The 12224-nt window shown below is 40.8% G+C and overlaps 1 protein-coding gene across 2 annotated transcripts in view; it reads left to right on the top strand.

Moving 5' to 3' along the window:
* The window catches only part of CDK15 (cyclin-dependent kinase 15), a 71220-nt gene that overhangs the window by 8208 nt on the left and 50788 nt on the right, over positions 1-12224 (top strand). For both annotated transcript variants that reach the window (XM_006756236.2, XM_015559103.1), the window contains exons 5-6: positions 7960-8054; positions 8806-8868. In XM_006756236.2, coding sequence (XP_006756299.1) covers positions 7960-8054; positions 8806-8868 — 158 coding nt within the window. The remainder of the gene's footprint in view (positions 1-7959; positions 8055-8805; positions 8869-12224) is intronic.

Below are 12224 nucleotides of genomic sequence, written 5' to 3'. Positions count from 1 at the left end.
GGGGGGGAGGTTGAGATGGATGAGAAGAAAAAGCCCAATCATTGCTCTATATCATTTTCAGATGTAACAGAGCAGATGGTTCCAGTTACAACCAGTGTTATAATGGAGGTTTCTTTTTTTAAAAAAAAAAAAATACAACATAAACTGAGATGAGAACCAGTTAGCATCCGTGTGGCTAATGGAGTGAGTAGATTTTGAAAGGAGCTTGGAAGGATGGGCTATGCAAACAGGCATGGAAAAAAGCAATTCAGAAAATGAGTTTTTAACTGAATTTGATGCCACTTTCAAAAGTCTTTCAGAGCCCCTGGGACATGTGTTCTTTTGAATTTAACTGGAAGGGCCAAATGGCTGTCAGGTTATCTGGGGATTCAGCCTGGTAGGATCAGGTGCATTCTGGACGAAAGCATGGTTTTAATATAATGGAAACTGCATTTACGAATGCACTTATCGGTGGTCCCCATTAAAGAACGATCAGAGTTAGAAAGAGATGTATGTAGGTTAAGGAGCATTTCTGCATGTAACACAAGTCCCCAGGTCACCAGCACAGGGAGGGACTCCAGGCCCAGGTTCACCCCACCCTCCACGCACTGGTCTGTTGCTTCAGACTTGCCTCACTCCAAGATTTTGCCCACAGCCAAGTTTTTCGGGGTGATATTTGACCAATCCTTTTGCCAGTGTTGCCACCCGATGCTTCTCAGCATGGTTCGGGGCCCGTGTTGCTCTGTACGTGAAGCGTTTCTTTTACTGCATATTTACCAGGAGTTGGCTCTCCATCGCAGGTGTTTGCAATTACACTTAGGATTCAACTGTGGACTTTGTAGGCTGGCTTTATGGACTTACCTTACTGAATGCGTTGCTTCACAATATTAAAAACCACACGGGGATGGGTGACACATTGCAGGTCGCCAGGCATCTAATTTCCAACAATGAGTGTTTCCCTTCCCCCCAGTGCAGAAGCTGTGGGCCCCTGTTAGAGCCGCCTTCTCCCCTCAAGGAGATAGAAGGCCTCGCTGGGAAACGTTGGCACTGTCCCACTTCTCCTGCAAGAGCTTTAAGGACGTGAGGCCAGGGAGACGGGAGGCTAAATGGGAAGGGCTGGACGGCAAAGTAGGAACAGCTGGAATTCATTAGTGCAAATCCAGGGTCACTAGCTAAAAAGGCAACTGAAAGCCTCGTGCAGGAAAACTGAACGAGCAATGCAGACTTCTTTAAAAAGCCTTGAAGAAGGAATTACTTTTCCTGACCAGTTTGGCTGGACTGATGCTATAGCAGCCAAAGATTTATTGAGTATGATTTTACTGTATGTATGCTCTCTATATAAGTAGAATACCGGTGGCAGTTTAATAATCTGGTCATTTGGAATACTTATTTGCTCTTAACATGTAATATGAAATTAGCAAAAGTATGAACAGCACTAAGGGAAACATGTTTTAACACCCATGCCAGATAATTTTCCCATATTATCTCTTTCGAGTCTCTTAACAACCTTTGAAGAGAGATATTCTTCTTCTTCTAATATATAGCTGTAATTCGAACCAAATCTCTCTCATTCAAACATTCGTACACTGTCTATGCATTCATGCTACAAATATTTATTGAGCACCTACTATGGCCAGGTATTTTGCTGGCCACCGGACGCACAGTAGAGCACACAATAGGCACTTTCTCTACCCTCATTCCTTTGCTAATTGAAAGGATTAGCTACCTTCCAGCAACTTAGAAAATCATTCATAAGTGGCTCTAGAGTTATATTTTAAATGTTTATGTTTACAACTAGGAGGAGGCTGATATTATAAGTTTTTATATAAGAATATGTTCCCTAGTTTTATTAAACTGTGTATTAATATTTTGATAATGTGTAGTATTTTAAATATCTTCCTAAAAAATTAGAACCTTTTGGTTTAAACCCAGGACTTTCAGCCTGTTAGCAGCATTTTTTAGTCCTTTTTTGAGGACTAGGCATATGACATATTTCCCCCTCCCCCAACACACACACACACACACACACACACACACACACACTGTCTTTTTTAGAAACCCTTATACCAATTCCAGTAGGTAAAGTGTGTTGTTTTTGTTGTAGAGATGAATCTGAACTTTAGAGAGGTTAGGTAAGTTGACTGAGATCTCAGAACTAGGAATCAGAGTTGTTAGGTAGTAGTTAAAATTTATTGTATTGTGATAAATGTAGAACTTCTTAACTCAAGCATTTCCTCTTTAGCAATAGTAAAAGTAAAAATCTTATGATACATTTTGTATAAATGTTACACAAAATGCAGAAGAAACATTTTAAGAAATGACATATATCATACTTGTCAATTTTGATTCTGTCATGAACTCTACAGCACCAGTAACTGCAGTGCTTAAATTAGAAACAGTTTTAGCTAAGAATCTCTTAAGATCATTCTATAGCAAAAAACATTACAAAGTAATTATTCCCAGTTCATATATGATAAGACTGAGCCAAAACTAGACTAAGGTTCCCTTAAGGTCATATGGCGAGGTACAGAATATCAGTTAGAATCGCTGATTCACTGATTTCCACAAATAGATCGAGCAGATCAGGTTGACAAGAAGTTCTTCATTAAATGCAATCAAATCACATCACGGACATATCATACTTACATTTTTATAAAACAAAATCTTGCCAGGATGATGCTATGTGATCAAATTACAATTCCAAAGAAATCAGATAATAACTACTTTTTTAACATTTGTTTTAGTATTTATCTTGATGATTTCTTTTCTTGGAATGCATAACTTGACTCACTGACTTGATCTGTGACACCTAGGCCAGAGGAAATGCAACATCAGGAAATACAAATTCTTTTTAATTCAATGCCTAGTGAGGGTTGGGAAGGATTTGGCTCCATTGTTGACTCCTACGTAAACTTGTTCCAACTGCCTGCCTTCATTAATTCACAAGGCCTTATGATCACCACCTGCAGGCCCGTGCTGCGGGCTGGAGATGCAAAGGCAGGGACAGGAACAGGACATGCCTTTGAGGAGCTCACAGCCTAGAAAGGGTGTTGACTACCATATGTACCTGTGCCCTAGGACTTTGAGTCAACCTTGTTCTTCCTGGTAATCATCATCTTTAACCTTTCCTTTAGATGGTAAACTAAAGCAGAATAGCCCTCACTGGTTTGGCTCAGTGGCTAGAGTGTCGGCCTGCAGACTGAAGTATCTTGGGTTCAGTTCCGGTCAAGGGCACGTGCCTGAATTTGTGGGCTCAGTCCCCAGTAGAAGGCGTGCAGGAACCATGCGACACATAAGCTCATTATGCTGGATTGATCATGAACTAACATGCACTGTCCAACTAGTCAACGCAGCCTCGAATCAAATTCAGAAAAATAATGTCTAGACCCTCATTATGTGTAAAAGGAACATTCATAAATGGTGTAACCTGATATAGAGAAACTGAGAAACAAAAGTGTTCCTAAATGGAGATGATAGTCCAAATCCATGCAACAAGACAACCCCGTCACAAATTCAAAACCCATCATGCGACATCGTTCAAATTAGCCTATAAGAATTCAAACAATCACTTGTTTTGACGTTGCCATTTTCCTTGGTACGTAGCATACCACGTCCCAAAAGTTAACTATCATCATCATCATCATCATCATCATAAAAGTATTTTGGAAGCCCTCAAAGAAATTCCATCGTGATCCCATTTGTCTGGAGCTTTAAAGACTCCCCGATTTATCTTTGTGTCTTTTCTTTGAAGAGAAACAAAAATTAGTAGACTCAGAATATGTGAATTATAAAAACAATAATTTTACAGGAATCAGGATGCTCTGGTTTTAAGACCTCTCCCTTCTCCCTCGGCTGCTTAGCATGCAGAAGACACCACATCCCGCTGTGAAGTTTATGAGGCAGCCTTGAAATTAGAAGAAAGATCTTCCCTTTCTGGGTTTGAGTCCCACACATCTGAGGCTGTGGGCATTTTAGATTCCTCCGGTGGATGGACCAAACAATATACCAACGCCATGAGATAAATGCTTCAAACATCATCTACTCTTTCAGTAAATTCCCTATTACTAGTCTTTAAAAGTCACAGTTGCCCTGTAAGTATTTCAGTAGTTCTTGGGTGTTAAAGAAAAAAAAAAGCAGTAGTAGACACAGCCATAACACAACAGTCATAACCTAATGAGGAAGACAACTAAAAGAAACAAGAAATAAAAGCACCATCAGCCAAAACACCCTATTCCAACTAATTATAGGTATAGAAATGATATTAGGCAATTAGTGACCACTGACTCAAGAGTAAATATTTATTGAATGCTTACAATATAGCAGACGTTGTTGTAGATACTGAAGACACAGCTATAAGCACAAGACAAAAGTGCCTGCTCTTAATGGGGTTTATATTCCTAAGGGTGGAAACGGACAATAAACAGATATATAATATGTCAGTATAACAAGTGCTACAATATGCCAGGAGTGATAAGTTCTATGAAGAAGGATAAGGCAGGGCACGGGGATGGAGATCACTGGGGTGGGGGTGTCAGGGAAGCCAAGACCTTGAGCAGAGACCTGAAGAAAGGGAGGGAGGAGGCATGCAGTGAGCTGAGACAAGAAGGTGACTGTGAAGACCCAGGGAGGAAATGTGTTTGGAAATGTCCAAGGAATAGGTAGGAGGCCAATATGTCTAGAGCCAAGTGAGCAAGGATAGGGAGTGTGAGTTGACGAGGGCAGAAATTATCAAGAACTCTGTATGAAATAAAGATTTATACTCACTGATATTAGCAGTGAGCCTCATCCTAAGTGAACATCAAACTTTGAGCTTTTTAGCAAATGATAGTTTGGAGCCATTGTAATGAACAAAACACGCCATCATAATTTTAAAAATTTAAGCATCAGGAATTTTAGTAACATCATATTTAAGCGAGACTAAATTTTGTATTAAAAACAAATTTAAATATCTTTACAATATTCTTAGTAATTTCAGCTTTACCATATCCATTTAAAATCGAATTTTGCTGCATGTTTTGTAATATTTGGGGGGGGGGCATAGAGAGAGAAAATGAACATGATTTGCAAATAAAAATACACATAAAATACCAGCACGTTTAACTGATGGTTAGAAGTCATTGTAAGTATGGAAGGTGTTGAAAAATCTAGCAGAAACAGATATAAACAAAATTTTTAAAAATTTAAATTACAATTAGATGCAATAAATACAATATTATATTAGTTTCAGGTATACAACATAGTGATTAGACATTTACATAACTTATAAAATGATCACCCCAATAAGTTCAGCTTCATATCTGACACCATACATAGTTAACACAGTATTGTTGACTACGTTCTATTTACTGTACTTTACATTCCCATGACTGCTTTAACAACTGGCAGCTTGCACACCTTAATCCTTTCTCCTTTTCACCCAACCCCCCTCCCATCTGGCAACCATCATAATGTTCTCTGTATCTATGAGTTGACATAAACAAAATTCTAATTTATTAACCTGGGAGTGGGGATTTAGTGGGGCTCAAGGTGGAAGGGAGGGCCAGTACCTGTTGGCTGGGATATTAATTCTAATTTGCAACCGTGTGCTGCTTGACATTTGCCAGGGACCTGCGCACGGAATCTGGTTCCATCCTCATGTCAATCCTATGAAGTCAGGTTGGGGAAGGCGTTATCTCTTTTTCACAAGGAGTGAACTGCGACTTGAGTTGAGATACTGCCCCGAGCTCACTTGGCTAGAAAGTGGCAGGGCCAGGATCCACAGGAGGGCTCCTGGCTCCACAGTCAGCTCTCCATTAAGACACTCAATAAATATACTTGATAAATTAAGTGCTTAGTCTTGGCTGAGCGTTGTACCGGGTGGTGTGGCGGCATCTGAAAGAGAAAGTCACTCCCGCTATTCGCATACAGCCTTCAGTCTGGGACTAGGGATATTAAGCAGATACCTGTAAGACTGTACATGTACAAAGCAATGGACGTGTAAGAGTGAAGTAATACATTTAGCTCATAAGGATTTGGGGGGGGGGCAAACAGTAAAGTTATACTATTCATCAGTAGAGCAAGGTAGGGTTAATGGACAGAGCAGGGCTCCTTGGGTGGTAAGAGGTTGCCAGCTCAAACTAAGGTGAGTAAAGAAGGAAATTTGCTGGCTCGGAGGCCTGGAAACTACACACTAGCAGGGAGCCGATGATGTCACCAGGAGTCCAGGCCCATCCATCCCCAACACTGTTTTTCTCTGCCTTAGTTTTATTCCCAGGTGTGGTAAGCTGGCCAGGGCAGCTCCTGGTTAAAGCTCAGCTTTCACAGTGGAGACGAAAGCACTTCTATCCTCATGACACTGGCAAAGTGGGGCTCTCCCACGCTAGGGCTTTGTGCCTGTCTCTGAGCCAATCACCGTGGCCAAAGGGTGGCTGTGCTCTGATTGGACAGGCCAGGTCACAAGCCCAGTCTTGGGTAGGGGTGGGTCAGCCCCACCAAATAGCAGGCACTGAGTAGGGAAGGGGTTGCTTCCCCAGAGGAAAATGGAGGGGCCCCCACTGGAAGCGGGAATGGCTGCCAGAGTTGCATTACAATGGGAAAGGGTCACTGAAGGAAGTAATGTTGCAAAATTTGAAGGGAGCATTTGAGCTTGTTGACAATCTTATAGAATTCCGCAGGAAAGCTGTTGCCCAAGATTTATGATATATGGGCATCCCTGCAGAGCATGGCTTTGAGTTTTTATTTTTCCTTCCCCTTAAGTGTGAAGGACACTGTTTCTTCATATGGGATACTCTGAGTTGAGACTCATCCCTTTTTTGTGCCTTTTCTGCTCTCTTCCCTTCTGTTTTATCTCTGAAACCACCAAAGACACAGCCTTTTAAACCCCCTGCCAGGAGCGGGCTGGGAGAGGTTAATAGGGGGAAAGGGAAGACCTATGGCAGTGAAGGCGAACCTTTTGAGCTTGGCGTGTCAGCATTTTGAAAAACCCTAACTTAACTCTGGTGCCGTGTCACATATAGAAATTTTTTGATATTTGCAACCATAGTAAAACAAAGACTTATATTTTTGATATTTATTTTATATATTTAAATGCCATTTAACACAGAAAAATCAACCAAAAAATTGAGTTCACGTGTCACCTCTGACACGCATGTCATAGGTTCACCATCACTGACCTATGGAATACTTTCAACAAGAAAGATTTAAATAAAGAAAGAAAGAACCCCCCAGCCAGGCACTCGCTGACCTTTTGTGGTGACTTTTCCATTAAGGCTGCTCTTACTGACCAAATAACAACCTGATATTGAAGCTGCAAAAAGACAGTCCTCAGCCCTCCCCACGCGCGCCTCTGGGCTCCCAAGCTTGGCTCTGTCCCCTTTTCAAGTTTGCATTTTCCCCTTCCACAGAGTTTGCAATTCTCCCCTTAAGAAGTCCCCTCCACTATTTATTATGGTTTAACCATTTTTCACCCCATGCTCTTATTCCTGCCTTCTCCCAGTCCCACCCAGCATCCCTACTGAGCCCCCGTGGGACTTTGAATTTTAGAAAATGATTACGTGTTGCAAAGTCCTGCTCTAGAAGGCAGGCCACTCCATTTCCTGCCCTCCCCCCTTGTACCCTCCCCTCACCCCCCCATGGCCTTATCTCTCAGGCCTCCTCTCCTATGACTCTGAAGCAGAGATGATAAGATCCCCAGAGGAAAGCATTTGCAAAGTGCTCTGAGTGCTTTGATGAAATTGATTGGGTAAATGGAAACATATTTCTTTTCAAACTGCTTTAGGCTATTAAAAAAGTAAGGTATGCAAATGCAATGACTCACCATTTAACAAATAATGAAGGTACTTTGTCATTTTAAATATTATTTCACAAGAGATATTTCCAGCAATAAAAAACCAGAACTGCTTGCTTTGAAATGTTTAAAAAAAAAATAAATACTGCTTGATATCTTTAAAGCAGGGCTTTCAAGATCGTTGATTGAGTTAACATTTTGTTGAATTTTTCTAGCTTCTCTTTTGAAGGGTCTGAAACATGCCAATATTGTGCTCCTGCATGACATAATCCACACCAAAGAGACACTGACATTCGTTTTCGAATACATGGTGAGTTGCCCCAGCATTTTACAAAGCATGAGGGAAAAGCCTGGTGCTTGTATAATGAATCTGTTAATATTTTATGGCATGATAAAATTTTCATTACAATGTGGAAAGTGTCATGGAAATTTTCATTATTACGATTAACAGAGCCTATTGTTCTTATGCTTAATCTTGAATCTGGCCTCTTGGCCCATTATATTTGCTGTCTCTTTCCCCTCACCAGCAGTAATTAATAAGAATTTTGAGTTTGCCTCCTAAATAAAACGTTTACACCTTTTAAAAAAATCTATTTTTAACCACCAGCTGAGCAGAGCTCAACATGTTTCATTGATAATGAAGATATAAACCACCAGGTTTTAAAACATTGTGTATAAGTTTACTAAAGAATAACTCACTGTAGTATTTCTGAGAGGGAAAACTATTCAAATATTAGCGGAAAGAAATCATACGGCATGTGTACTTGACTTGCCTCCGAGAAGAGTGGAAACTCCCTGTGTCACTGTGTTCGGGGACAGTCGTTTACGTAAATAGAGCATCTTGTTGTGCCGGGAAACAAGCTTCCTTCTAACAGCAGCCAGTTATGAAGACACACTGGGTTTGACCTCAGCAGTGGGGTCTCAGAAAACCTGGCTTGTGCCTTCTGCCCCTTATTCTCAAAAACCTGGACTTTGTACGACCTCCGGCAGTCAAACGTACGGTCTGCTGTAGGGCGCTGTGCAAGCACCACTAATAACAGTCTCTCCCCCGTTTCCTGTAGCACACGGACCTGGCCCAGTACATGTCCCAGCACCCGGGAGGGCTGCATCCTCACAACGTCAGGGTGAGTGCTGCAAGGGCAGGCCTCTCTGGCTCGCCCACCACAGGAGAATTCTGAAACAGGCTGACAGTGCAAAGCAAAGTCCCAGGACACAAAATCAGAAGATGGCCATCATTAATATTCTAGAGAAAAGTTAAAAAAAGAAAGTTGTCCTTCAAGATATGGAGCAATGTTTAGTGGTTTTCTGGACAGCCTAACCTTGTCGGTCATTGCTATCATGCAAATGTGTGCCTAGAAGCATAAGCCAGTTAAAAGAATTGCACTGAGCAAAACAAGTGGAGGTAGGCCATCTTTTATAAAATAAATACCTTTTTCATGGCAGACTGCTGTGCTCTGTGATAAAGTTTGTGTTGTGTTTATAGTCCCCACTAGAATTAGCCAACAAACCACCGGTGTCAGATCCTGATCAGTTACCCTTTTGCCTGTCCGATCAGGTCCTGTTGTCTATGGAGCCAGCTTCCATTTTTCCCCCAGTCATTAGAATAGAAAGAATAATGACCTCTTAACAGATGTAATTCTACTTGTGTTATAAATCATTTGTATTTTATACTTTTCATTCTCTAAAGTTTTATTGGCATTTAATTAATTAACCTAGACACATGAGATTTGCATATGTACTCATTCATTTAACTAATAATTTATGTATTAATTTATTCATTCAAGAAATACTTATTGAGGTCTTAGTACTATATTAAGTTCTGAGGTTTTACTAATGAATAAGTTGTATTTCTGACTTTCAGTGTGCTTAAAGCCCAGTAAGATAATGTGGACTTAAATGGGCAGTGAGAAGCAAAGTGACAAGGCTATGGCTGTGTTAATGGGAATATTACGAGACTCTTACTAAGGGAGGGGCTTAATCTCCTCTTAGAGGCAAGGGGGGAAAGGTTGAGGGGAGAGGAGTTGAGAGGAATGAAGAAATCTTAATAGCTATTGGAGAATGGGGTAGAGAACTAACTAGGGAAACCAAGAAAGTCTAGGAGTGTATTAAATATTCTAATGAGAATGGAAATCATTAAGTTATCTGCATGTCCATGGGATTATTTTTTAAATGGCAGTGCTGCCATAGCCAGTATTGCTCAGTGGATAGAGCATCGGCCCTGAGGACTGAAGGGTCCCAGATTTGATTCCGGTCAAGGACATATATGTGATTTGCAGGCTGGATCCCTGGCCCTGGTCAGAGGCATATGTGGGAGGCAACCAATCGATGTGTCTCTCTCACATCAATGTTTCTCTCTTTCTCTCCCCCTTCCTTCCACTCTAAAAGTCAATGGAAAAATATCCTCAGGTGAAGATTAACAAACAAACAAACAAACAAATAAATAAGTGGTAGTGCTTAGCCATTTGAATAGAGCAGTGGTTCTCAACCTTCCTAATGCCGCGGCCCTTTAATACAGTTCCTCATGTTGTGGTGACCCCCAACCATAAAATTATTTTCGTTGCTACTTCATAACTGTAATTTTGCTACTGTTATGAATCGTCATGTAAATATCTGATATGCAGGATGTATTTTCATTGTTACAAATTGAACATAATGAAAGCATAGTGATTAATCACAAAAACAATATGTAATTATATATGTGTTTTCCGATGGTCTTAGGCGACCCCTGTGAAAGCATCGTTCGACCCCCAAAGGGGTCACGACCCACAGGTTGAGAACCGCTGGGATAGAGGAACAGAGAAAGTAGACAGTTTATTGATTCAGAGTTGGGGTTTTGCCAGATAAGTGAGAGGAAAAGACCGTTTGGCAAGAGAATTGAAGAGAATGTCAAAAGGTTAAGCTGGTGGTCAGTGGCTTCTAAACTGAGGGAAGAAGTAAAGATAGGCAGGGTGCTGAAAGCTAGGTAGAAAGCAAAAGAGTCAAGAAACTAGACTAGAGGTGTTGATTACATAGAAAAACGGTTGCAGGAAAAATAATGGTGGGAAAGATTTTCAGGCTTATGTGACTCACATATAAGACACTGTGCTAAATGCTTCAGAGGAAAAAAAGGCATGGAAGACAGATTCCGGCCCTTAAGACACTTACATCCAAAAACAAGATAAAAGAAATACACACCAATACTATTACATGGCATTTGTGAATAATGCCAAGTAAGAAATAAGACCTAGTTTGTAGATGTGTAAAGAAGTAGAATATATTTTCTCATTTTAAGAGGCTTCATTTAAGCCAGAGCTCAAAACATACCTTCATTTTAAGAGGCTGAAATAGGGGAAGATGTTACAGAAAGGAGGAACGTGTTCACCAAAGGTACAGAGCAGGGAAACAGAGGATGTATTCAAGGAAGAGGATCCCAGAATCATGGATTGTTAGGGCGATGGGGCCGACAGTGGTTTTCAGTTTTCGGGTTCTGACCCATTAGTGGGTTATGAAATCAATGTGCGGATTAGCAACCAACATTTTAAAAAATGAAATGAAATGAGTAAGAAGAGAATAGAAAATGTTTTGTGCAACTTTTGTTCTAGTTGAAACTATACTTATATCTGGGTATGGATGTAAATACTGGGTACATATATATTTGGTTGCAATACAAAAAATGCTTTAAAAACACTGGGCTGATCTGACTTTTTTGTTTTGCAGAATTGGAATCTAAGATTTGAGAGGACAAATATTTTGCCAGAGGTTATAGAACCAGCCCTTGCCATAGCTAAATATGATTCTTGGTTAGGATGCTTTTCCACTACTGCCATATTGCACCTCTGGTCCTGTTGGCCTGACATGTAGAATATATTAGTGAAGTGGGGTACATAAGTCTAGGGAAATTGATTGGGTAGGTGGCCGAAAGCCTCACTTCCTAAGATGTGGACTCTATTCCTTAGACATTAGAGTTATTAAAGGGGGTTTTGAGTTGAGAGAGCATGACATGATCAGAAGGAAATTTATGTAACTGTGGTCTGTGGGATGGATTAAAGAGAGGAGACTGGAGTCAGAAATTCCAGTTAGGAGTTTATTGATGTGGTCTAGCCCTGTGCTTCTCAAACTTCAGTGAGCAGATGAATGACTTGGGGCTCTGATCCAGGCGGCCTACGGTGAGCCTGAGCTTCTGTTTCTAACATGATCCCGGGGGATGTTGATGCTGCTGGTCAAGGAACAAACTTTGAATAGCAAGGATCTAGGTAAGAAGTAATAAAGGCCTAAATTATGGGAGTGAAGGTGAGAATGGAAAGGAATGTGAAAAATGGAAACAATGAAGAGTTCGTCCAGTACATGAAGAGGGAGAGGGTGGGGCCAAACATGACTGATTTTGAGTTTGATTGACCAGGAGAATTATAGCTCTTTTACTAGAAATAGAAGAAGTTGGTCTGGAGAAGAGGAGTCCTTATCTTAGATGGAATGAGCTCCTAGTTGAGGTTAGGGTTAAGGA

The sequence above is a fragment of the Myotis davidii genome, unplaced genomic scaffold (assembly GCF_000327345.1).
Source record: "Myotis davidii unplaced genomic scaffold, ASM32734v1 scaffold914, whole genome shotgun sequence".
In the NCBI taxonomy this organism is placed as follows: domain Eukaryota; kingdom Metazoa; phylum Chordata; class Mammalia; order Chiroptera; family Vespertilionidae; genus Myotis; species Myotis davidii.
The sequence above is the reverse complement of the archived record's forward strand: the minus strand, read 5'-3'. Positions and strand labels throughout refer to the sequence as shown.